This window comes from Sinocyclocheilus grahami, unplaced genomic scaffold (assembly GCF_001515645.1).
Source record: "Sinocyclocheilus grahami isolate Dianchi unplaced genomic scaffold, SAMN03320097.WGS_v1.1 scaffold117.1, whole genome shotgun sequence".
In the NCBI taxonomy this organism is placed as follows: Eukaryota; Metazoa; Chordata; class Actinopteri; order Cypriniformes; family Cyprinidae; genus Sinocyclocheilus; species Sinocyclocheilus grahami.
Window position 1 is genome coordinate 1,035,161 of NW_015505296.1, and position 25,851 is coordinate 1,061,011.

General features: G+C 37.2%; 1 protein-coding gene across 1 annotated transcript in view; it reads right to left on the reverse strand.

The window, feature by feature from the left end:
- The window catches only part of LOC107589535 (calcium-activated potassium channel subunit alpha-1-like), a 287,488-nt gene that overhangs the window by 129,739 nt on the left and 131,898 nt on the right, over nt 1-25,851 (reverse strand). The window contains 1 exon segment of the mRNA XM_016278007.1: nt 3,443-3,504. Within this exon segment, the coding sequence (XP_016133493.1) occupies nt 3,443-3,504 (62 nt within the window).

A 25,851-nucleotide genomic window follows, 5' to 3' on the forward strand; every position in this document is an offset into this window, starting at 1 on the left:
ATTTATTATTCACAATATGGAAAGAGGAAATAAAACCTAGTTCGTTACGAGCATGACTCAAACATACCATTAATGGGCTTATTCAAGTCCTCTTATTTTTTTTGTTATTTTTATCCATTCCGCATCTCCCACATATGTGTGTTTTAGCAAGGCAGTCTGTGTTGCAAGTTGGTGAATGAAGATACTTGCCAGGTTACGTGTCACTACTCTGCTTTATTAATTTATCCAATGTAAAACCCGGACACCGCCACACAAATGTGGCTTTTTTTTAATGACTGTCCTACTACAGGATTTAACACAGAGTAACAGCTCCCAACCAGTTACAAAAGACACTGTAACAGTCTGTCACAGGCAATTCTAGTTGCATTTTTCATCAATTCATTTCTTAAATGATCCTTTAACCATGTTCTGGCCCGCCATCTAGTGGCGTACATTTTTTTTGGCCCACTGCCAAACTTACTTCCCGACCCCTGACCTAGGGGGTCCTGAAAAAGCCTGATAAAGGCTGAAGACCCCTGATCTACACCAGAAAAACATCCTTCCAGGTAAGCACTTCTATCACTCATGGGTTAACCGTTGCATTGTTTGAGGTGTCACAGCACTGTCTGTCATATTTTAAGTGCAGAGAACTAAAGTGTCTATATGGCTATCATTCACGTCTAGCACTGTTCAGCCTCCCTACAGAAATGATTAGAGTGATGTTCAATCTGACAACAAGTCCAGTCCAATAACAGATCCAGATCACTCGGTTAGGCTCTGTTATCTGGAATCCACCCACACTGCAATGCTAGTGAATTCAGGACTTTGCTTGTCTGCAAAAACCTCCTGACTGAGACCACAGACAATAGATGTGACAGGACAGCTTAGACTAGGATGTCAGTCAGTTTTCGGAAACTGAAGGGCCACCGATTCACCAAAACAGTATAGAGCAGCGGCCCTCAACTAGACGGCCGCAGGATGATTTAAAGATAAGTATATTATTAATTCAATTCATTTTCATATTGTTATTAATTAATTAAAATAATCTATACATCCTATTTCTTTTATTGTCTATGACGTCTGTTCATTTCCCAGGTTTTTTTTGTTTTGTTTTTATAATAATACTAATTTAACACAAAAAAACAAGCAGCTTTGTCATAATAGGATTATCCAGCATAATTATAGCAGAAATACTGGAGGAAATATGAAAGGCCCTTTGAAAGAAGTGTTGGAACAAGGGGGGCCTCAATGTCAAAAAGGTTGAGAGACACTACTGTAGTTTAGATGACAGACACACTATATTGCTGTTGAACTGTTTCATATGTCATTAACACAATACATTTTCCATTGCTGACTGCATGCAACACCAAATATGCAGCTCAAAAGAATGGCCCAAATGGAGCCAGTCGACTCATTTGTAATGTAACAAATGTTGAACTGACTGGTAAATCAATATCAATCAAACTAACAAGTGGAATAATCTTTTAAGCTGTGTTCACACACCAGCAACTTTATCTCTGTAATGTGAAGATCCTAGCATTGTGGCTGTGATATTAGTGGTAGACTGCACGTCTAGACATATCTTAAGAAAATGCAACCACGGATGATTTATTTCTGGTAAAACCCAAGATATCATTCTAATTTTACAAGCAATTATTTATCTTGTTGCTAAAAAAAAGGTAATATTCTGCTGTTGGAGAGGTTTGTTACTACTACTCAGTGCATTAAACAGATGAACAACCAATCAATCTATGAAATAAACTCACTCATATACTTCCAAAAATTTCTGCAACAGCTTTTGTAAGTATTGTGAAACTTACAACATTGTAATAAATTAAATGATTTTAAATAATAATAAAAATGTTTTAGCTCAGTTTATCATTTAGCAAACATAAACAATAAAGCCTAACAAAATTATTAGGGTTTGCAAAAATAAACAGCATTGTGTAAAGTAAAAACATCATTGAGCAGCAAACACTGAACTGACCTCATCTAAATCGGTTTATCGTCTGTCTCGCATATGCACTCAAATGAGGAAGCTGCTGACTCTAAGCTGTAATATGAAAACATGCATTGTGAATGAGGAGCCAGATCAGGGTTTTTTTCTGAATGATGCATAAACACAGTGGCTCGCCACTCCCTCTGCTTCCTTTACCATCCTGATCCGAGCATTATAGGGATTAAAATCTCCCATCATGCCTGGCTTCGCTCCAGCATGCGCACACACAGACTGTATGTAAGACTTTATATTCAAGACTGTACCCATGCTCATTTGAGCACTTAGTATAGAATTAAACTGCACGTGTTGGCTTTTTACACGCTGCACTATGCCAACACAGCAATCTGTATCTCTGACATCAAACTCACTGCTATATTCATAGTGACTGAGTTTTGCTTATTATACAGTCACTGATGTAAAAGTACCTACAGACTTTGAGCAAAGTTCATCTTGAAAACTATGAAAACTGGTTGCCTGGGCAACAGCTAACAGCACACCTTTCTCTAGGGAGCACAGGGGAGAGGGGTGGGCGGCAGAGATGCTCTGCTAATGTAACCATGGAAACTGGCCTGCTTGGCTTTCATTGACAAAATAATCCCGCTACACAGAGGCTGAGTCTTTACAGTCCAACATTACAGAAGAAAGAGAACAAAACCTTGAATTATATAATGGTACCCTTAACAGTACCAATGAATGTAGTGCTCATTAATATCGTATCATTATCTATATGAGAAAATAGTACCTTAACACTGTAGACTGCCCTGCTACCATCTGTGCATTGTACTCCTATTGGAGTATTGGAAAAGTATTGGAGGTCTATGCATTTTACAGAAATATTGACCAGTGGCTATATTTCAAAACAAATTGTAGTATTTACTGCATTATTCCAGCTTCAACCTGGTTATCAAAATTATTATAAGAAAAAATATCTATTTGGGAAATTTAAGCTATTCCCAATTTAGCAAGCTCCTGCAGAGTTATATCTTTATTTATTAAATATAAAGCCAAATTTGCAACCCTGTCACAGATTTTGGCATACTGACATATTTATTAATTGTACATTTATTATTTAAAATTTTTGTTTATTAAATGTTTACTGCTAGAAAGAAGCAATCTCAAAATAGATTTTAAACGGTCTTAAAAGTATCACATTTCAGTAATAAGAATCCATTTTTAAACTTCACATAAATAAGTCTAAAATAAAAGACTTCACATTTAATGTTTATTTGCCATCCTGCCTTTGCCCTGCTATTTCCTGATGGTTAACCACCTCTTTGTTGAATTTTGACCCTATTTTAGAGTTCGCCCTATTTGGTGCCATTCTTTGAAAGTGCCTTTATAGTGAAATGAGGCAAAGGAAATCACTTGTTTATAAGATCTCATTTTTTAACATCTGTGTTTAAGGCCTTTGATTCATGTGATAAATAATTCGGGCAAGAGTTGTTGAATCAGAATAGGACTCACTCAGAAGAATCTATGAAGTATATTCCCAGAGCTCCGATGCTGAGTGCAAAGACCAACACCACCTGGAGGAGGAGAGAGAAATGGGGAAGGATATCATTAGTGAAGGTCCACTGAGAACAGTACCACTTACAGAGAACAGTTTCATCCTGGAGCTGTTCAACAATGAGCACAACTCACTTCCACCCATACTACACATGTGGATGAGACATAATAAACAGGAAATGTCATAAAACTGTAAGTGCTCCCACCAAATCAGGCTGTGTTTCCAAACCTAGTGAGCTGTCAACCTAAGCATGGTTTATGGACACTGTGGGCTCATTTGAACGTTCAAACATGCCTGTGAAACAGTCTAGGGAGACAGCAGCTCACCAGGGTTAGAGATGCAACTCTAGTCTTAGCTCTCTGAATTTAATCAAGTGAGAGTAACTTTTAAGAGAGACTGTGAAGGGCTTTATTTTTATTTATTTTTTTTCAAAGGACTGAATTCATTTAAGTGGTAAGCCCTGTATTTAAAAATGTATTCAAAGTCTCTTACCCCATTTCTTAGCAAAATTAGAGAAGATTTAAACTGATGGGATACTCTACCTATTTCTTGATTAGGTAGAGTGGCTCTTATAAAAATGACTGTCCTTCCCAAGCTTCTATACACAATTCACATGATCCCTATTCTGTTCTCTAAAAAGGTTTTAAAAGATGTGAATGGCTGGCTTAGCTCCTTTATTTGGACAAAGTGCAAACCAAGATTGACATTTTCTGCACTACAATTATCAGGTTCAACGGGAGGACGGACTGGATTTGCCTAATATTAAGCTATACCAATGGTCAGCACATCAAAGATACATTTCTGATTGTGTTGCTCTTGATAACTCTTCTACTTGGTTGGACCTTGAACAGTCATTGTCAAAACTTCCCCTTGTGGATCTGTTGTTTCTCAAAAAAATGAAATCCTTATTGGAGAACTGTGATAACCCTGCAACTGTAAATGCACTTAAGGCATGGAGGGCTGTTTGTCATTTCGAGGGAATAAGTAAATTAACTTCTGTGCTTTTACGCCAATTGTGAATAACCCAGACTTCCCTCCGGGCAGATTTGATGACATAGAATGCATGTTTCACCAAACTGTAGACATGCATTTAACCAGTAGCGAACCGTGACTTTTGAAACTTGGCCCTCTCCCCCTACCCTTGTCGGGGGAGAAACAGACTACCAGCCTAGTTTACAGAGTCTAATTCTAAAAGTCATCTTTGACAATTCCACCGTTGAAACAAGAGGCTATTCCAGCCTTAACGCGGTCACATAACGGATGAGAAGCGCAATGCTGCGCCACACCATGTCTTTAATATTCGAACACTTGAATTGTTTTCTACACGCGCACCGGCGACTCCACCGGCCTCTGTGCTTTGACTACAATAGACGGCACTTTCTCATTCTGTTTGCTCGGTTTTTGTTTTAATCACCGAACTTCAAACTCATTGACACTACTTGCTTATTCTTGAAGTGAATGTTTGACTGTTCGGAGAGTAGATTAAAGGTTTTGGACTGCCATCTCGAACTGAACACGACGCGTCCAGTGTGCGAGGTTGCCTTAGACTCATGCATCGCACGGCAGCGGTGCGGCGCTGCGCTTCTCAAGCAAGCAGTGTTTATATTAAATAATATTATTATTGGCACAGCAGCCCAGTAAATGTCCTCACTTACGTTATTTGCAGCTTCCATCGTGACGTGAATAATAGCTAGTTAGTTTATCAGCGTATATATATTTTTTTTTTGATAGAGATCCCACAGCGGGTGGAACTTGTCATAAAGTTAGTGATAACAAGGCCCGCCCATTTAGAGGAAATATATGATTGGTCAGTTTTTCTGACTTTTAAAATTCCGCTCCCATTGATTTACTATTGCTTGGCCCTCTGTAATTCCCAATCACAGAGCCGCAAACGCTAGGTGGAAACATTCTAATACGGAGAAAATGGGCGGCGTTCATTTAACGCATTCACTGTATGGGCAGATTTGAGGAGTTTATTTCCACAGAAATTGTATTTCTTTTATTTAGATGATGATTGTGAAATTATTAATTGCTTAAATAAAAAGGGGAAATTATGACTTTTTATAAAAAATAATATTTGAAAGTTTGTCCTTTAAAAAAATATGTAAAAATTGTTTTTACAATAGTTTAGGCCCACTCTGAGCCTGATGGTTCCCCACTACATTTAACAATACCCTTTCACCTCTATGCCTTAAGTGTAAAACACAAATTGGTACTCTAACTCAATGTCTTTGGTCATGTAATCAGTTAAAATATACTGGGCCAAGATTGTATCTGAAATGAGTAATATCTTTGATAAGCCGTTGGTACTGGTTTCTTTATTTTTGATCATTGGTCTGCCGTATCTTTTTTTGTTGTTGTTGTTGTTATCAAATGAAAAGAGAATTTACTATATTTTTACATTGCAGCCAGGAAAAACATATTATTGAGGTGGATAAATGATAAGATTCTGAATATACAGTGCCTTGCGAAAATTAATTTTTTTCACATTTTGTTAAGTTGCTGCCTTATGCTAAACTGCTTTAAATGACTTTTTTCACACATCAATCTATACTCCATACACCATAATGGTAGAGCAAAAAACTGTTTTTTAACATCTTTGCAAATTTATTAAAAATAAAAAACTTAAATTATTCCATTGCATAAGTATTCATACCCTTATCTGGGACAGTTGAAATTTAGCTCAGGAGCATTCAAATTGCTTGTAGATGTCACTACACTTCAAGTGAAGTTAACCTGTGACAAATTCAATTGAATGGGTATGATTTGGAAAGGCACACATATCTTAATAAAAGGTCTAACAGCTGATAATGCATATCAGAGCAAAAACCAAGCCCTGAGGTCAAAATAACTGCCTGTAGAGCTCAGAAACAGGTTTGTGTCAAGCCATATCTGGGGAAGATTTCAGAAAAAAAAATCTGCTTCATTGAAGGATCACAATTTGAAACAACCAGGACTCTTCTTAGAGCTGGCCTCCTGGCCAAACTGAGCAATTGATGGAAAAGGGTCTTGGTTAGAGGGGTGACCAAGAACCTGATGGTCACTCCAGTTGAGCTCCATGATCCTATATGCAGATGGGAGAAATCTAGAGAAGGACAAATATCACTGCAACACTCCACCGATCTGGGCTTTATGTCGGAGTGGCCAGACTCAATCTTCTCCTCACTGAAGACACGTGAAAACACACTTGGATTTTGCATAAAAACACCTAAAGGACTCTCAGACTCTGAGAAACAAGAGTCTCTGGTCTGATGAACCTCAATTCCAAGCATCATGTTTGAAGGAAACCACCCCAAAAGTAAAGTGTGCTGGTAGCAGCCTCATGCTGTGGGGCTGTTTTTCAGTGGCAGAGACCGAGGGACACGTCAGAGTAGAAGATAAGCTCAATGCACCAAAATATTGAGTTAGCCTTAATGAAAACCCAGTCCAGAGCATTCAGAACCTCAGACTGGGCAGAAGGTTCACCTTCCAACAGGACAATGACCCGAAGCACACAGCAAGAGTGGCTTATAGACAACTCTGTGAATGTCCTTGAGTGGCCCAGCCAGAGCATGAGCATGAACCCAATCAAATCATTCTGGAGAAACTTGAAAATGTGCATTTGCTCCCATCCAACCTGACAGAGATTGAGAGGTGAAGAGGCGAGGAGAAGAATGGCAGATAATTGCCAAATGATGATGATCAAAGCTTGTCGCATTAAACAAAAAAGACTTGAGACTGTAAAGGTGCTTCAGCGAAATATTTAGTTAAATGTACTCATTTAAATTTTTTTATTTTTAATAAATTTACGAAGTTGTGACAATTCTGTTTTTGCTTTGTCAGTATGGTGTATGGAGTGTAGATTGATGTGGGAAAAAAAGTAATTTAAAGCAGTTTAACATAAGGCAGCAACATAACAAAATGTGAAAAAATGAATGGGGTATGAATACTTTGGCAAGGCACTGTATCTGGCTGGCACAAGATTTTAAGTGAACTAATTCAACTGGAATACTTTTGGAATATGTTTATGGTCAGCCAGGTCAGTTTCTAGGGAATGAACTGTCAACTATTCTGTAGAAGAGGTTTCCTATTCATGTACTCCAAGTGAGTGCATAAGATTTTGAACTTGTCTTGTACTTCCACTATGCATTTAGTGTGGTTCTCCACTTGATTTTTGATTATCTACATTTTTTATTTTTCCTTTTAGTGGCCTAGGATAAATCTGTTTATTCTTCTGCCATTTTTTTTTTAAGATCATGGTTTATATTCCTGTGTGTTTTGTTAAAGTTGGAAAATGTTCAATAAATATGTTTGAGAAGAAATAGGGCTAAATAAATCATTGATATTCAACTGTCAACTGTAGTTGGGAATCTAAACTCAGGTTTAGAGCAGGGAGACAAACGTAATGTATTTTTCCCCCTCCCATTGGTTTTGACATGACAGACTACAAGCAATACATCACAGATACTACTTCACACAATTGTAGATATATACATATTAGAGTCTAATTAATGTTACTTATAAGTACAAATAAAATTACAATGTTTTTTTTCCTTTTAAGTTTGTGATTTATGTATTTGAGTTTATAGTTGTGAGTCTGAGACAAACAGACTGTTTATGTTTATTGTGTTTATGTACTGTTTTAATTGTTGTGCAATGTTATGACTCAGTGGCTGCTTTTTTAAATTTTACAAAGTAATTTATTCCTTCCTGTGATGCAAAGCTGAATTTTCAGTAGCCATTACTCCTGTCTTCAGTGACACATGATGTTCAGAAATCAGTCTAATATGCTGATCCAGGGTTGCTGCAGGATTTTTAAGCTCAAATTTAAAACTTAAGACCTTTTTTAAGACCTGCACAAATAAAATTAATACCATATGAGTGGGGTAGGGCAATGTCTATAGTACCATATTAAACTGTAAAATTACTCTAAAAAGCATAATTTACAGTTCAGATACAAGTTTTAAAATTATAAACTTTACATTTCAGCCTTTAAACCATTGTTAAGAAAATGGATGAGTCAAAAGTATTAATTATTATATTAATTTAAACAATTATCAATAAATTATCATATCAATTAAATAACATCAATTGTGGTGTGCGATATTGACAAAAAATGATACCTCGATAATATTCTGGGATTTTATCAATAACAATAATTAGACAATATTTTGCTGAATGTGTTATTGTGCTGATATCTTAAGGACTACCGTGGACAGCTGACTCCTAAAGTTTTGATATTCTTCATCTTCTGTGTGGTGGTCAGTTCACCGCAGTAATAGAAATTAATAATTTCCAACAAGTTTTATGGGCATTTTTACCTTTAAGCCATTTTCTCTAAAAGTGTGCACCATCTTTTGAGTCAAATTCTTGCATTTGGGTTGTTACCAAGCTAATTAAATCAGTATCAACGAAATGTATTTTTACAATGCAGAGGAAACACAGAAGCTGCATTATAAGTGTCATTTAGATGCATTTACACACCGTTTAATGCAGCTCTGAGGGACATTAAATACTTTAACCTGCAATTACAAATGCATAAATAAGCCATTCAGTAGCCATTACTTCTGTCTTTGGTGACACATGATCTTCAGAAATCAGTCTAATATGCTGATCTGCTGCTCAAGAAACATTTATTAATAGTATCAGTGTTGAAAGCAGTTGGGCAAAAGAACAGCATGTATTTGAAATAGAAATCTTTTGTAACATTATGAATGATGCATTTATGGCACTTTTCCACTGCATGGTACGGCTCGGTACGGTTCACTCGCCAAACCGTGCTGTGCCGTACTGAACCGTGCCGAGCCGAGTCGTACCACGCAGTGGAAAAGCGCCATTATATAGCACTTTATTGTGTATTGTTGTACACCCAAAGCGCTTTACAATCATGTGGGGGGGTCTCTCCTCAACCACCACCAGTGTGCAGCATCCACTTGGATGATGCGACGGCAGCCACAGGACAACAGCGCCAGTGCGCTCACCACACACCAGCTGTAGGTGGAGAGGAGAGAAAGTCATAGAGCCAATCAAGTGATTGGGGATTATTAGGAGGCCATGATTGACAAAGGCCAGGGGGGCAATTTGGCCAGGACACCGGGGTTACACCCCTATTATAAATGTCCTTACTGTTACTTTTGATCAATTTAATGCTTCCTTGCTTTTAATTTCTTAAATCAAAATAAATAAATAAGCAAACAAACAAACAAACAAACAAACTGACCCACAATCTTACAGACTCCTAACTTTCAAACGGTAGTAAATGTTTTTACCTTATAAAGGAAAAGTGTGTATAGGTCTGTGCAAAACCCAGGCTTACAATTACGGTACCTACTCAAAGTGTTAACGCTCTGAATAAAGGGAAGCCCCTGCACTAGTAGCCCCAGTTCAATGGAGCGTAGAGCACAGGAGAGGGGTGCAGGGAGCACAAAGCTCCTGAGGTCAAATCATTTGATCTTTCCTGGGACGCTGCATGTGAGATACACACTATACCCATATCAAGTGAAACTGAGACAACTGCTATCGAATGGCTGCTATGTTATGGTGCGTGGTGGAGTAGTACACATGCACACGTGTGCTGACCAGTGTCACCCACACTGCATCCCAAATACAGTAGGAAAGAGTGATATGAGAAAAATTAAGCACAAAAAAACAGGAGAAAATGTGTCATGCACAAAAATAAATCAGAAGACTTCAATCCCTACCTTACCTCCCTTACAAAACTATGATTTATGTACACTAAACATAGCAACTATACTATTTACACTACAGCAATAATACACCATAGCTGCTTTATAAAAACCATAGTTAACATTCACTGCCATCTCAGGCGATAATGTCACCATTTATAGAAGACATATGCTAGTGGGAAGCTGACTGTGGAAACATAAAACACGTTTAGTAACAATTTAGATTGTTGATTTGCACATTACATATCAAATTTGATGTGGCAGTTAGAGTTAGAGCATATGCTCCAGGCATGTTCACTTGTGGTGCTCATATGGGTTACACGGGTTTGAGCCTGGCCTGGCCTGCAATGTGTCCCAGTTCCATTATTCCCCTCTTTTCCCTATCATTTCCTGTCAGTCACACTATAACGGTCTAATAAAGAGCCTTACAGCTCACTTGAACCTGTGGTGGTGTATCTGTACAAAAGAATTTGCGATGCTACCAACTATGACCTTTAAAAAATACTATAGTACACATATACATAAGAGCTATTATTTTATTTAAACAGCAGACTTGTTTAACAAAATGACTTTAAACTTCAACAATGACATTTATGAAAATGGGCTATGACACATATACATATGTCTGAAATACAGCATCTGAACTGCAGACTAAAAAGAAAATACAAATACACAACGCTTGTGATTAAAGAGCAGAGATGTGAAGTACCCTTGCCTGTCTTTTCCAGTAAGTACATTTTTGGCAGGCTATCATATTAGTTTTAAAATCCCTGCACAGCAAAAAGAGGGGGAAAAAATGCAATATGATGAGATTTATACTGCTGTTTCTTACTGAGTCTACTAAATGGTCACTTCTCAAACAACTTCTTGTTTCAGATCTCTAATCCACACTACAGTATGCCAGCTTCCATACTGACAATAATGTACAGTCAAGAAGTGTTTACAACAAGCATGAACAATAAAAAACAATCTCCTATTTCACTGAATGTAGCTAAAATCTTATAAAATGGACTGTTTCAGTGCTGGCTTCTGCTTGGTCAATAGAGCATACCAAGAGTGCTAAAATACACAGTATATGAGAGCTATGACCTGAAACACGTTCACTAAATCACTGCACACCACCCATAGGATAACATTGTTACTGTTTACATCTTCACAATGAGAGCACTTCATGAAATTGGCTAATAAAGTAATATTTAATTAATAATGTGTCATTATTATTTTTATAACAAAGTAACCGTTTTCTAAAATCAGGCACCTGAGGCCAGGCTAACGGTTTTGACTATATTACCAATAAAACAAAGCCTCTGCTAACTTAATGCTTAAATAAAGCACTCATGATCAAACTTGTCCTGAAAAGCATGAGAAAGAACACTCTAGGCACTCTAAAACTGGAAATGGAACAAGTCCCGTTACTGGCCTAGGTTGAGTTTCGAGGTGAATGGAAAAGTCTATTTTTTGTGTGGTGTAAGGTGATTGGACCTTCTTGACCCTTAAGGTCTAAAGGGCTACTGGCTGGAGAGTGGACATCTCCAACATTAAAGACTGGAAACTGCAGCTGCCAGACAGGGTGTTTGTGTATCCAACAGTGGAGAACTATACTGGCTCACCTCATGAGGTCAAAGGCAGGGGTCTATTTGAGAAGTAATTCTTCACACAGATGAGCTCTGCTCCAACGATTAGCTCTTTTTTCAGTATCATTAGGCACAATGATTCATTGTGTGCTTGTGCACAAAATAACTGGGCCAAGCATGGATCATGTTACATATGTTCAAATCACTAAGGCTGTTGATTATAGCTTTTCCAATATTAAAAAAATAATATTTATTTTTTCTTAACTTTGTCATTACATAATGGCTATGATTTTAGCTCCCAACAGTGAAATCAAAAACTTCTATTCAACTTAAAAAATTTTAACCCTAACCCTTTCTTGTTATTTTGTATTAATTTCACCAGACAACATAGCTAAATATCATTAATAAGGCTGCAAGAGAATATGATATTAATGACACACATTTTTATTAAAACATTACTTAACAAAATCTATTAAGTGTCATCCTTACACGTGAAGACAGAAACTAATGCAGTGCACAGTTTTGTGTCTTAGATTTTACTATTATGGATGTACAAAACCTCATATATTTTCAAAATCAACTGCATATTTTAAAATATCAGTGGGCTGATCTTGCAAAATGCTCAAAACAGTGTCATGTCTGTTTATATACATATACTACCGCTCAAAAGTTTATGGTTGGAAAAAAAGGAGCTATGAAACTTTAAGAAATAATAAAACTATTTAATAAGGTTTTCATTTCTTTTAATAAAGATTTTTTTCTTGATTATATATTGTATATATTATATATATATATATATATATAAAATATAATATATATTATATATATTATATTTCTAACTTTGTCTTATGCATATAGAAGCATTAAGTTAAATTCAAGTCATTGTAAATATACATTTTATTTTAATATATTTTTAAATAAATTAATTGATTAGAAATAAATAAATACATAACATTGACACTTATGATTATGATCTTAACAGCTAAGCATATAGATATGCATATTACTCCTCATATAACCCATTACAAGAGATAACAAGGGTGGTAAAGAGCTATTGTTTTAAATATAGCATGCCGTTTGCTGTGTGCCATTTCAAGTTGCATCGTGAAAGTGGTGTTTACAGACAGAGTAAAGGATGAATCCGGATTCAAGGCTTCTCACATGGCCCAGTACATGACCTAAAATATGACTCACTAATACAAACAAACACACACGCATACATCTGACGTCTTACATAAGATGATCCACTTTGCAGAACTAAAACCACACAGCACTTTCTGACCATATTGTTGTGCGTTTCTCGCTGTGCAGTTTCGTACTTAAATAATTTTCTACACATTTTCAATCGGGTTCACATTGTTTCTCAGTGCTGGTGCAACTGAATTCTAACTGGGGCATTTTGACTTCTCTCTGCCTCTTGACAAGCCCCTTCAAAAGTGCACTTCAACAGATCCTATGAATAATTTAGCTGACAGGTGATGTGGCCAGCCTGCAGATGAGTCTCTTCATATTAGTGGCAGATATTGAGAGAAACCAAAAGAGTAAGCCGTGTAGTTCAGATGAAATGGCATGCAAATGAGCCGAAGAAAGATACTGTTCCCCCGCCACAGCAATGCTGACACAAAGACGTGACGTACGAGTTTCCCACCTTCAAAGCTTTAAAACACAAATGTAAAAACTGCTACCAAATCGGAATTTGGTTTCCTCATTATCCCGCCGTGATTATCTGATGGATACATGGGCTTTCAAAAGACATTCATGGAAGTGAAAGAAAAGTGATATTAAAGGTGTTAGTAAACTCATGGTGCTGCTTGAAGGGAAAATGGCCAGCCCCCAGAGAGAAGTGATACGGTGTTATGCAAGACTGATACAGCGTTTCACATGATGAGAGGGACCTTGTATTGTGGTTTGACAACATATAAGAATAACCTTAAAAGGACCTCTGCACTGACAACAAAAAGTACTGAATTACATCCATGTAATTCATGATTTGAAGTCCTTATGCCTTTTAAACTTTTACAATGTGTTGCATGCCATTCAGACTCCACTTGACTTTACGTGAAGTTTAGGGGTGGGTAACAGATTGTGCATCAAAAGTAGGGCTGCACGATAAATTGCATGCGATATTTAATGCACATCTTGTCAGCAAACGTGCGTGCTTTCACATTGAGCAGCATTTACTACACAGAGCCATTGTTCACAGACAAGCTGAGCAAAACCTGCACAAAATATGATCGTGGTTTTGCGCAGCTTGTCTGTGAACAACAGCTCTGTGTAGTAAATGCTGCTCAATGTGAAAGCACGCACGTGATGGAGATTTACCGCTGATTACAGAACTGGCTTAACTGACAAGATGCGCATTAAATATCGCATGCGCTTTATCGTGCAGCCCTAATCAAAAGTAATAATCACCTTGTTTACTTGCTATTGTTTGATACAAGCATTCATGTCATGAACATTCAGTGTCATTTTTTTAATGATTAATGTTATTGTTTTTAATGTGCTTAAGTTTTTAAATACTCAAGATACAAAATAATGTTAAGCAAAAATATTTTCAATATCAAATGAAGTAAACAAGTAAACATTTACATTTCCTGTCAGAACTACTTGCAACAATTTGATTATCATATAATTTACTTTTTATTATCATAATAATGGCTGCAATATAACAGAGTGAAAAATTTAAGGGGGTCTGAATACTTTCCGTACCCACTGTATATTTTAAGTAGATGCATTGTATATACACAGTTGTTTGTTCCTATGTTTGAAAGAATGCATTCAATTGATCAAATGTGACAAAGATTTTTACTTTGTTACAAAAGAAACTTCACAAATCTTCAAATTTCAAATCCTGTTCTTTTGAACTTTCTATTCAAATACATATATACACACACTCACACACATTTTTTTAGCGAAAGGACAGCATTTAACGAACTTGCTTCAAAAAAGTAACATTTCAATACATACATTTTTGGTTTTAATATTTTTTTATTGTGTGGTAACCGTTTTATAAAAGTAATAATGTACTCGAGGCCGTGCTGTATCGTGAATAAATCACGGCTGAAGGGCGTTGTTAGGCACGACACAAAACTGGGTAATCAAGTCACTCATTGGGTCTCATTCACTAATAATTGCGTAGATTATTCGTATTTATACACACATTCGAACTCCACGAAAACGTTCTGCCTAATTCACAACATAATTCTGCCTAATTCACAACATTTTATACAGATTCATTTTACAGAGCTCTCATTAGCCAGCTCTACATGCGCTGTTATTCAGAGAAAGCTCGCAGCTCGAGCTATAGTCTAAAGCAGCTTTTATTACTCTTTCACTGTATAAATAATTTTAAGATGAAATATACTTTTTTTATAATAATTATATTTAGTATATAACTGTTATCCTAAGATGAAACATACACTTTGTTTCACATAAATTAATAGAGAGAGAGATTATTAAGACAAGCCAGAGTGTAATTTTCGAGGATCGATGAAGATGAAGATAGCCCTGTTGTGTGTGGCTTGCCATCTGCTCCCTTCTGTGTCTCTTAGTTTGTCCATCTTACTGTGTTTTTGGTTTGCTTATCATATATGACCATCAAACGCTTTTGAATTTGCTAATCTCCACGGATGCCTTGATTGACCAAGTTCAGAGAGGCCCATATCGTTCTCCCCCTCCCTGGCTGGCGTCTCTACCTGCATGTTTACACCGAACTCCATGCTCCTTGCCTGTGAAAATACGCCGAAAAAGATGGGGGAAACGAGGAGGTGTAGATGTCAAGATCAAACTTTTGCTGGTAGCAAAAAGAGAGTTCAGACCTTGTTTGGTCGTCCCAAATCATGATGTGGATCTTAGATGTTTTGTCATATGGCGTCCATCGGATCATGTCTGTTCCTGGATTATTCCAGCTCTACCAACTGCCTTTGATCAGCTACCCCAGCCCCGTTCGCCTTGTCTTCGTCGTGGCGGTGTGTGTACGCACAATCTCTGCTCGCTGTGTCGGACCACAAAGGCGGCAGACGGCCCGGTGCGGGTAAGAATGGCTTTGGTCAATGCAAGATCAGCTGTGAATAAGACTTTTATCCTCAATGACTTCTTCACTTTGCGTTCTCTGGATTTTCTATTTGTTACGGAAACCTGGTTCACTGCTGGGGATGAGTGTCCATTTTCAGAATTGTTACCTGGCAACTGTACATTTTTAAATTCCCGCGAACTGTGAGAAGGGGATGAGGATTGGCAACTATTTTCAAAGAAAATTTTTCTTGTCGGGCTTTAATGACGGATGCGTATAACAGCTTTGAACTTCAACTCCTGGCTCTGGGTTCTGTTAAAGGGGTCATATGATGCGATTTAAATTGTTCCTTTCTCTTTGGAGTGTTACAAGCTCTTGGTGCATAAAGATCTGTAAAGTTGCAAAGTCTCAAATCCAAAGAGATATTCTTTATAAAAGTTAAGAGTCAGCCACGCCTACCTAAAACGACTCGTTCTAACACGCCCCAAAATATCTACGTCACGATGTGGGAAGTTTCTTCGCATAATGCTGCCCAAATGTTCACGCAAAGAAAGAAGGCGTAACTTTTATTCTCGCTGTAGTATTGTTGTTGCCGCCGCCATGTCGTGAAGGTGCTGTGTGTTTCGTTGTGAAGTATAACAGCTTTGAACTTCAACTCCTGGCTCTGGGTTCTGTTAAAGGGGTCATATGATGCGATTTAAATTGTTCCTTTCTCTTTGGAGTGTTACAAGCTCTTGGTGCATAAAGATCTGTAAAGTTGCAAAGACTAAAGTCTCAAATCCAAAGAGATATTCTTTATAAAAGTTAAGAGTCAGCCACGCCTACCTAAAACGACTCGTTCTAACACGCCCCCAAATATCTACGTCACGATGTGGGAAGTTTCGCATAACGCTGCCCAAATGTTCACGCAAAGAAAGAAGGCGTAACTTTTAGCTCACTCTAGCCCTCCGGCCGTTCCTCACTCTAGCCCCCAGCCGCCGCTCACTCTAGGCCACCGTGTGTGACGCTGTGTTTCGTTGTGAAAGCGAAACTACTTTGTTTGGCCTTCCAAAAATGGACACGACTAGAAATCAGTGGTTAAGTTGTATTTACAACACTGTTCCAGAACACTTCGACCCAAATATTTAGATGTGTGCAGCACATTTTATGAAGGACTGTTTCCTGATCCTGGTAGAGTAGACTACAATGCCGGCTGTTCTGACTCACATACTGTAAGTACTTTTTTATATATAAAGAGTTTTTATTTTTTATATTTTTTATATTTAATACCAAATACACAAAATAATGTTCTTTTCAGCAATATCATATGACCCCTTTACAGAGGTTTTTGATGTTTTTCTAGTTTTTATTAATAAGTGCCTAGAATCAGGAATTGTACCTGACTGTTTGAAGCATGCAATTGTTAAACCTCTTTTAAAAAGTCAAAATTTGGATCCAACAGTTTTATCTAATTTTAGGCCCATCTCTAATATTTATTTTTTATCCAAAATTTTGGAGAAAGTGGTTTTTCACCAGCTGCAGAGATTGCTGAATGACAATAAGATATTTGATGTTTTCCAATCAGATTTTAGAAAGTTTCACTCTACAGAGACAGCACTTGTAAAAGTTTTAAATTATGTTTTAATGGCCACTGACTCAGGTGACTCTGTTGTACTGGTACTATTAGATTTAAGTGTGTCATCTGATACAGTTGACCATGAGGTCTTGCTTGCTCGGCTAGAACAAGTTATGGGCATCAGAGGAACTGCATTAAGTTGGTTTCAGTCATATCTTAAAAATAGAAGCTTCTCAATCAATATTGGACGATAATTTCCTGGGGCGGTCCCCCAAGGCTCTATTTTGGCCCCTTTATTGTTTTCTTTATATATGCTTCCTTTAGCCTCTATTTTTGAAAAGCATGGCTTGTACTATCACTGCTATGCAGACGATACTCAACTTTATTTGCCCCTGAAGCATACAAATGGTGTAGACACCCTCTGTGCCTGTCTCTCCGATGTGAGTATGTAAATGTTTTAAATCTAAATGGGAGTAAAACAGAGATCACTGTGTTTGGCTCTTCTGAAGTCCAAAACATTTCTCATGTAAATTCTGGTGTTTTATCTTCTTCAGTTAAATCAGGTGTAAAAAATGTGGGCGTCTTTTTCGATAGTGCACTTAAATTTGATAGGCAAATCAATTTAGTTGTCAAATCAAGTTTTTACCAATTAAGAACGTTGGCTAAAGTGAAGACCTTCCTTTTTTAAGCACTTTGAAACTGCAATTCATGCTTTTATTTCTTCTAGAATTGATTATTGTAATTCCCTGTATCTGGGAATAAACAGTTCTTCAATATCTAGATTACAAATGGTCCAAAATGCGGCTGCACGTCTTTTAACTGGTGTTCGTAAATATGAACATATTACTCCTGTTTTAATATCTTTACATTGGCTTCCAGTACGCTTTAGAATTGATTTTAAAGTGCTTTTGCTTGTGTTTAAATGTTTAAATGGCCTCGCTCCCCCTTACCTCTCCGACCTGTTGTGTGAATATCATCCGGAAAGAACTCTTAGGTCTGCCAACCAGAGTTTGTTAACTGTTCCAAAGTCAAAATTTAAATCTAAGGGTGATCGAGCTTTTGCCATAGCTGCACCTAAACTTTGGAACACGTTACTGATCCATATTAGTACTGCACCAACATTACATATTTTTAAATCAAAGTTAAAAACGTATCTCTTCACTGCAGCCTAAGACTTGTGATATTGTTTGTTGTCTGATGTTTGCTTGGTTTGTATACATGATTTTATAATTATTTTATAACATTGTACAGCACATTGGTCAACTGTAGTTGTTTTTAATTGTGCTTTATAAATAAATTGATAATTGAGACTTAATTTGTGTATGTGTGTGTTCAGTTGTTCCTATATTTTTATATATTATATTTTTTCTTATATTTAGAATACATTTTTGTACGAAAGTTTTAGTGAATCATGATTTGTTTGTGAAAACATTCATATGCAGGTTTAACACACATTTGGGCGTACGCATTCTTAGTGAATGAGACCCATTGTCATTTGTCATCGTGTCGTTCTAAACCCGTAAGACCTTATTGAATCAGAGCTTTCTGACCCTGCATAGACAACAACGTAACTGAAACCTTTTATGGCCCAGAAAGGTAGTAAGGACATCATTAAAATAGTCCATGTGACATCAGTGACATCACTTTATATTCAACGATTTCTTTTCTTCCGGGGCAGTCTCCACTGAGTGTTCACAAAAGTACCACAACGCATGCGTGTGATGCTGCTAAGGCAGGAGCCGGCATTCTGAAGTAGAACACCCATGCGCTGCACCTTGTTTACAAGCAGAAGAATGCACACGCATGTGTCATGGTACTCTCCCTAATATATCTGCTCATAGATGGATAAACTGATAAACGTGGCTTTCAAACACTCCTGTGTATATGTGTGTAAGTGTGTAAGACCGTTAAGCAATGATTACTGTAGCCAATCACAGACATATCTGTTGAGCGTGTTGTAAGAAAAAGTGATGAGGACGTAGAAGATCTTGATGAAGATGTTTATTTCAGCATAGCAGTGACAAAGTACATGTAGTACCTTGGGTTCAACGGAGTCGGAATGAATCCCGAACATCCTAAACATGTAAATTAAGTTTTGTTTTAAATGTAAATTGCGGATAACAATGAAAGTGATAGCCTTCCGTTCCCACATCTTTGGTAGACTTTCAGGTGGGAACAACCAAATGTTAAGGTGATAAGATTAAACCGAATCCCTAGCAGTTATTTCATGTACCCTTTTGGTCAGCAGATGGTTCTTGATGGCCTGCTGCTGCTCCCATGCTATAAGTGACAAATTATCGCTCCGGAGGTACTATTTACATATTATTAAGATCGGAAAGAAATATCTCTATGATAATTAAGCTCTTTGTAGGGAAAGGAGCATAGTTTAATAAACAATTTGGAGTGGAAGCTGGGTTGAGGCAGACTATAATTTCTTACAGTGTGAACACAATAATCAATCAGAGCAGTTTAAGAATCCGCTCAACAGCGCTCAAAATGCTAACAAGAAATGCCAGTGCTGACCAAAGTATGCCAAAAGTACCGACATCAGTACTTTTGACAACACTAGTGCTAACACAACATGACTGTGTTTACCAGCAGATTCCCAAAGGAGACACTACAGAGCAACTGTGACTACAAGTCGGTTCCACAAAACCACATAGGAGGAACCCTGCAGGAACCTGCTGAGCTCCACTGACGTCAATCATTAGTACAGCAGAGGAGCAGCAAAACAACAAGCGTCAAACTAAAAACAAACACCACTGAGGCATAACAGCCTAACCACTGTCTAATCACAACCACGGCAAGCTCAACACTACTCATAACCAAAGTTATGTGTGCATCAACTGGCTATGAGATTAAATTGAAAATGTATATGAAAATGTAGATGTTATGTTTCACTTACTTTCTCATTAGACTGGGTAAACAGCCTCCTTGAAAAACAACAGCAATAAACAACAAAACACAAAAATGCAATTACACAAATAATCAATTTACCTCAGATCAGCACACCTGACAGATTTCCACATTAATGAGAACATACCGTACCATCACAACACAAAAATTATCATTCAACCAGGCTGCCCACGGAAAAACACAAGCCCCCCCGATTCACTGCCAATGCTTTAATTATGTAAATGATCAAGCTGTAAGCTAGTTTTTCTCAACGGAGGAAGTACCGCCCCCCAGGGGGCGTTCGGAGAGCACTGGGGGGTGCTGGAAGCAATATTTTTGAAAGGGGGGCGCTGATACCGCCCCCAGGGGGTGTTCAGAGAGCATCAGGAAGCAATATTTTTGAAAGGGGGGTGCTGAGGTGTTCTTGGGGGGCGTTTGGTTAAGGCGAGTTTACACCAAAGATGTATGAGCTGAAACTTGCAAAAGAAAACGGTCTGCAACTTCCTAACGCCGTATCTATACCGGATGCATCAAAGTGCACTTTCCATATCTATTTGTCCAGTTAGCACAATAACAAGCATGTGGAGTGCGTCAGAAATAGAACGCGGAATCCGTTTACTGTGAGCGCACGTTCAGTGACAGAATCATTGATTATAATGGGTTCTGTGTGCTTTGACGCGCCATGTCACACCATTCGCGCCTGGTTTAGTAGCGTTACCCGTTTACACCAATGCTACTAGACTAGACGGTGTATAATTTCCATTGCAAAGACTCTTTACTTCAGTGTCCGCTCAGCTTTCTGTTGCGCAGCTGCTGAACTTCCTGTGAAAACAACAGCTAGCATTCAGAGATGATAAAACACGATATGCTATTTTTCTTGTTCTTGTTTGGAAAAATCAACATGAATTCTTCTTGTTTGCTGACTGGCTGTGAATAGTTTGAAGTTTCTCAAGTTTATTTAACACTCATAAATATTATTTTTTATTTTTCCTTGGGAAACGAATGATAATGAGATTTCAAGTGCAGTCAAATTGGCTAAATACATGCTTTTAAAATATATATTATAAATCAAATATAGAATATACACCACCATTCTAAAGGGGGTAAGTAAAAATTTTAAATGGTTTTGAAAGAAATCTCTTCTGCTCAGTAAGTCTGCATTTATTTTATCAAAGTTGCAGTAAAAACAGTAAATCAATCATTTAAAAATAACTGCTTTCCATTTTAATATATTTTAATATATATATTTTCCTGTCATGCTCATGTGACAGTGTCACATGATCCTTCAGAAATCATGCCGTTTGCTGCTCAAGAATAATTTCTTATTATTATAGCTGTTATATATATATAGTTGAAAATGGTTATGCTGCTCAATAATTGTGTGGCGGTGTTTTCATTTTTCAATGAACAGAGAGATTGAAATGGAAATATGAAATGGAAAATAGAAATGGAAATTATCTGATTTTGTTAATATAAATATTTATTAAAATTATTAATGTCTTTACTGTCATTTAAATGTATTTATTTTTTATTGCACATGGAATCTTGACTATAATAGAGATATAAATCAGGACATCCTTAAAATAGTAGCTACATTTCCCATATTTCTACTTAGATTTTGTGAGAATATTTCAAAGTGTGCTTTCAAATACTTCAAAGAAATCTGAGAAATATAGTAAAGGAGGGTTTACATTTCTTCCATTTTCATGTCACGTGTATATGTGATATTTACCCACCAAAATTACCATGTTCAGTCAGAAAACACAGAATTCAATATGTTCCTAAAAACAGGGTATTTTCTATTACTAAGAAATGATACTTTATTATTTTTCACTGAAAGCTAATTAAAAACACCCACCCAAAAAATTTGAGAACCACTGCTGTAAGCTATTGTGCAGCTCAAAGGATAAAAATGTCTTCAGCGTGACCCATCTGATTGGAATGCACAGACGCACACTCAGGCAGCAGTATCTTGAGTGAGCGCACGGTTTACCGTATGGACTGGTGAATAATTCACCACCTGACTCCATAGGAAACGGCACCTACTAGACACTGTCTTCCAATTACCCTCTCAGTGGGAAACGCAGCATTGATTTGTGAAGACGCTGGGTGTTAGAGCAGATAGTCGACATATAAACAACATAAATGTATTCCTGGGGTTTTTGGTGTGAAAACTTCAGTAGAATTGAATTAATCTGCTCATATTTAGAAAGCAAAATCATCATCATTGATTACGAGGGATGTGCTATTGCTGTTCAAAGAAATTAGACCTTTTTAGGGTAATAAAACTGGTGGACCATAAAATGGGTGAAACAATAGAGAAAAGTCATATGCAGTGACCAGAATTTTAAATAAGCACCTAGCAACAACCAAGAACACCCTAGCAACCACCTACATAACAATATGCTAGCATCCACCTAGAACAGCACATAGCAACACATTAACAACCACTAAGAATATCTCAGAAACCACCCAAAACACACTAGCATCATGAGTTTTGCATGGGAAAACACACTGCCTTCAGAAAATGTGCAAATGTAGTTTGTGTTATTCTTTAGAGAGGATTTGAAATGATGATGAGAAGAGAGAGAAAACAGAATTAGACTCCATTCAGAAGTCAATTCAACAGCTCAATGACTAGGCCATCCCATTTTAAGAATATTTTTTATTTATTTTAAATGAGCACAAGGCATACTTAAAATCTGTTATATCACTAAAACAATTTGGGCTATATTACAGCTGAAAGAGTTCCATATCTACTTACACTGACTTCACTGTAAAACCGAAACAGTGAAATTAACTAAATTAAATGAGTTCATTTCATTCAAATATTACAGAAGGTTAATTTTACTTAATAGAAAAACTGATTATTTTAAGCTGATGTTTTACTGAATGAGTTGCAGCAGATTTCTAGTTCCCAGCATGCATTGCATCAGACTGCATAACAGAATGAATGTTGAAATTAAGTTTATTTTCTGTGTTTTTGCACAAGATTAATACAGGGTGAGATGTGTTAATGTTTAATATTCTGTTATGTTGGGATTTATAGGGGTTTCTGTTACACTGCAGTTTTGCAGGGGTAACCATTGTGCTGAATAACAGAGCATTTACCCTCCAAAGTTTTGAGTTAATATGATGTTAATGCAATAAAATTATGACAGCGTTGTCAGTATTTTAAATTAATTGCAATTAACATGGTTATGCAGCACAAAATCAAAATGTATTGAGTTTGTTAACCTGTTTGTTAAATTTTAGAGTTTGAGTTTAGAGTTTGTTAACTCAACAAATTTGATATAAACAATTACCTAAAATTTTGAGTTCTACTTGCTTTTTACGGTTTACGGAGTTATCAGCAGATCAAATCATCATAACTTGAATCTAACAGTTCACAAAAATATGTTTCACCATGTTGGGTCAAAGTCTAAAATTATCTGTTCTGACAGGGCCGCAGACAACAAGGAAAAGAACATGTTTGTCCTTTCGTACATTAAATACTAATTTTGGCACTGTGCTTAATTGTTACTTGATGTCAAATGTCAAATCTGAGTACAGAGGCAAAACCTACCTCAAAACAATAGGCGCGTTTCCATTACAGATTTGCGCAAAACTTTGGCGATATTTTATAAATGTCAATAAAAAAGTATTGCGAAATGACGGTGTTTCCATTAACCAATGTTATGCGACTAAAACGTAACCTTTTGCCTCTCGCAATAAGTCATGGCAATGGATTTTGGCTATATTTATTCAAAGGAGGCGTATGCGTCTATCTTTACAGAAGCAGCACAGAGAGCTTCAGAAACGTGCGTTGCATTGCTGGATTCTGGAATAAACACAAGCATTGAGTGGCCGCAATCAGCTTCAGTGACCGTATCAGAGCCACACTGCACCACAGACGTGTGCAGTGTAAATAGTCTAAGCATTAATAGTAGGGAAAGCCTCTTATACTGGAGAGCGGCCACTTATGAAGTGTTTCTTGGAAGTAATAGTACATTGAAGAATGATCATATGACTTTTTACATATGCCATGTGACCTGTAAATGCGAAAAAGCCGTTTGCATTGCAGTTTTGCTAATTATTCCTTTTTCGCATTGCCTGAAAAACCACCTCATGTGAGCGTAAACTTTTTTGCGATATATGGGCATTTTTGCGAAATTGCCACGTTTCCATTAGGCGTATTTTCAATTTGCGCAATTTGAAGGGTAATGGAAACGCGCCTAATGTCTGGTTAACGCTGTCAGACATTACAGCTGACCCTCTCTTGTTTGACAGTTTCACCTCAGTTGCCAGCCAGTTTAATCCTTCGATTTAATTGTCAATTTGCGCAATTTGAAGGGTAATGGAAACGCGCCTAATGTCTGTTTGACAGTTTCACCTCAGTTGCCAGCCAGTTTAATCCTTCGATTTAATTAAGCTCAGTTTCATAAGAGAAAGCCCAGAGTTGTTCATTCTTAAACATGTATCCCATCTGTCCCCACAAAGAAGAAACATAAGGACCAAAACCCTTATAAAAACAAGTCTTATCCAGACAGGGTGCAGCAGCCAAATAGCATTATGACCTTTTGAAGCTCAGCAGAGGGGCTGCTGTCATGATCTGTCTGGTGGTGAGTTAGCGCTATAGACATCACTCTGATGAGAAAGGCCTGCTGGAGTCAAGCCCTCATAACCCTTAGTGTCCAGAGCACAGACCCTCTGAGAGGACCACCTCCATTTCAGCTCCCTCAATTCATTCTAGCAGACACATTTGCCGATCTGTTTCAGCTCCATCCGTCTCTTTTATTCCATTTCCACATCCACCACTCAGCTCCATCCTCAATTTTATCACCTGTGAAAACTGTACACCATGACAAAATGCACTACCTTCTGTATTGTTGCAAAATAATACTACTAGTATTATTAGTGTACAGTACATTACACAGTCATATTCAAAGCATGCATTACATTTACACATTACAGTGTTTCCTTACATGCGTTTCATTACAGTGTTTTCTTACGCTCTATTTGTGGTGGCACTTACCTATTTTACCCAAAATAGGGTGGTGTGAGCATTAGTGAGTACACTCATGTAATGTAAGTTTTGTTCATACTGGAAGCCAGAGGGCGCCCTCGAGCAGAAACTCCAAATATGCCTCATAGATGTAATAAAACGTTCCAGGAAATCCCTAATATGGACAAAGGCATTCAGCTATTGCAGTAGTTCAATAAAAAGAAGATAGAAACACTGTAATTGACTGAACATGAAGACAATAAACACACGACCGTGGCAATATAAGAATAAAGTCTACTTATAATGTAATAGTTATTGACATAGCCTTTATTACAGTATAGAATACTATAAAATTATGATTATATGATAAGAAGCCACATCGGATCACAAAAGGAAGTTATTTCAAACACTCGACTGACTTTATGAAGTGAGTCTGAAGTAAAAAAATATGTTATTACATGTGTTGGACAACATGTTTATAAATGCTCTCATTACACTGTGGTGTGCGAGAGGTTGCTGTCAGAGAGAAGAGAGAGTGACCCATTTTATATAGTAAAATAAAAAATGAACAGGAAAAGGAAAATCTATTTGTGGCAGTCAACGTTAGGCCTGTCGCAATAATCACTATATCGACTCATCGCGCAATATACAGTGGGGAAAAAAAGTATTTAGTCAGCCACC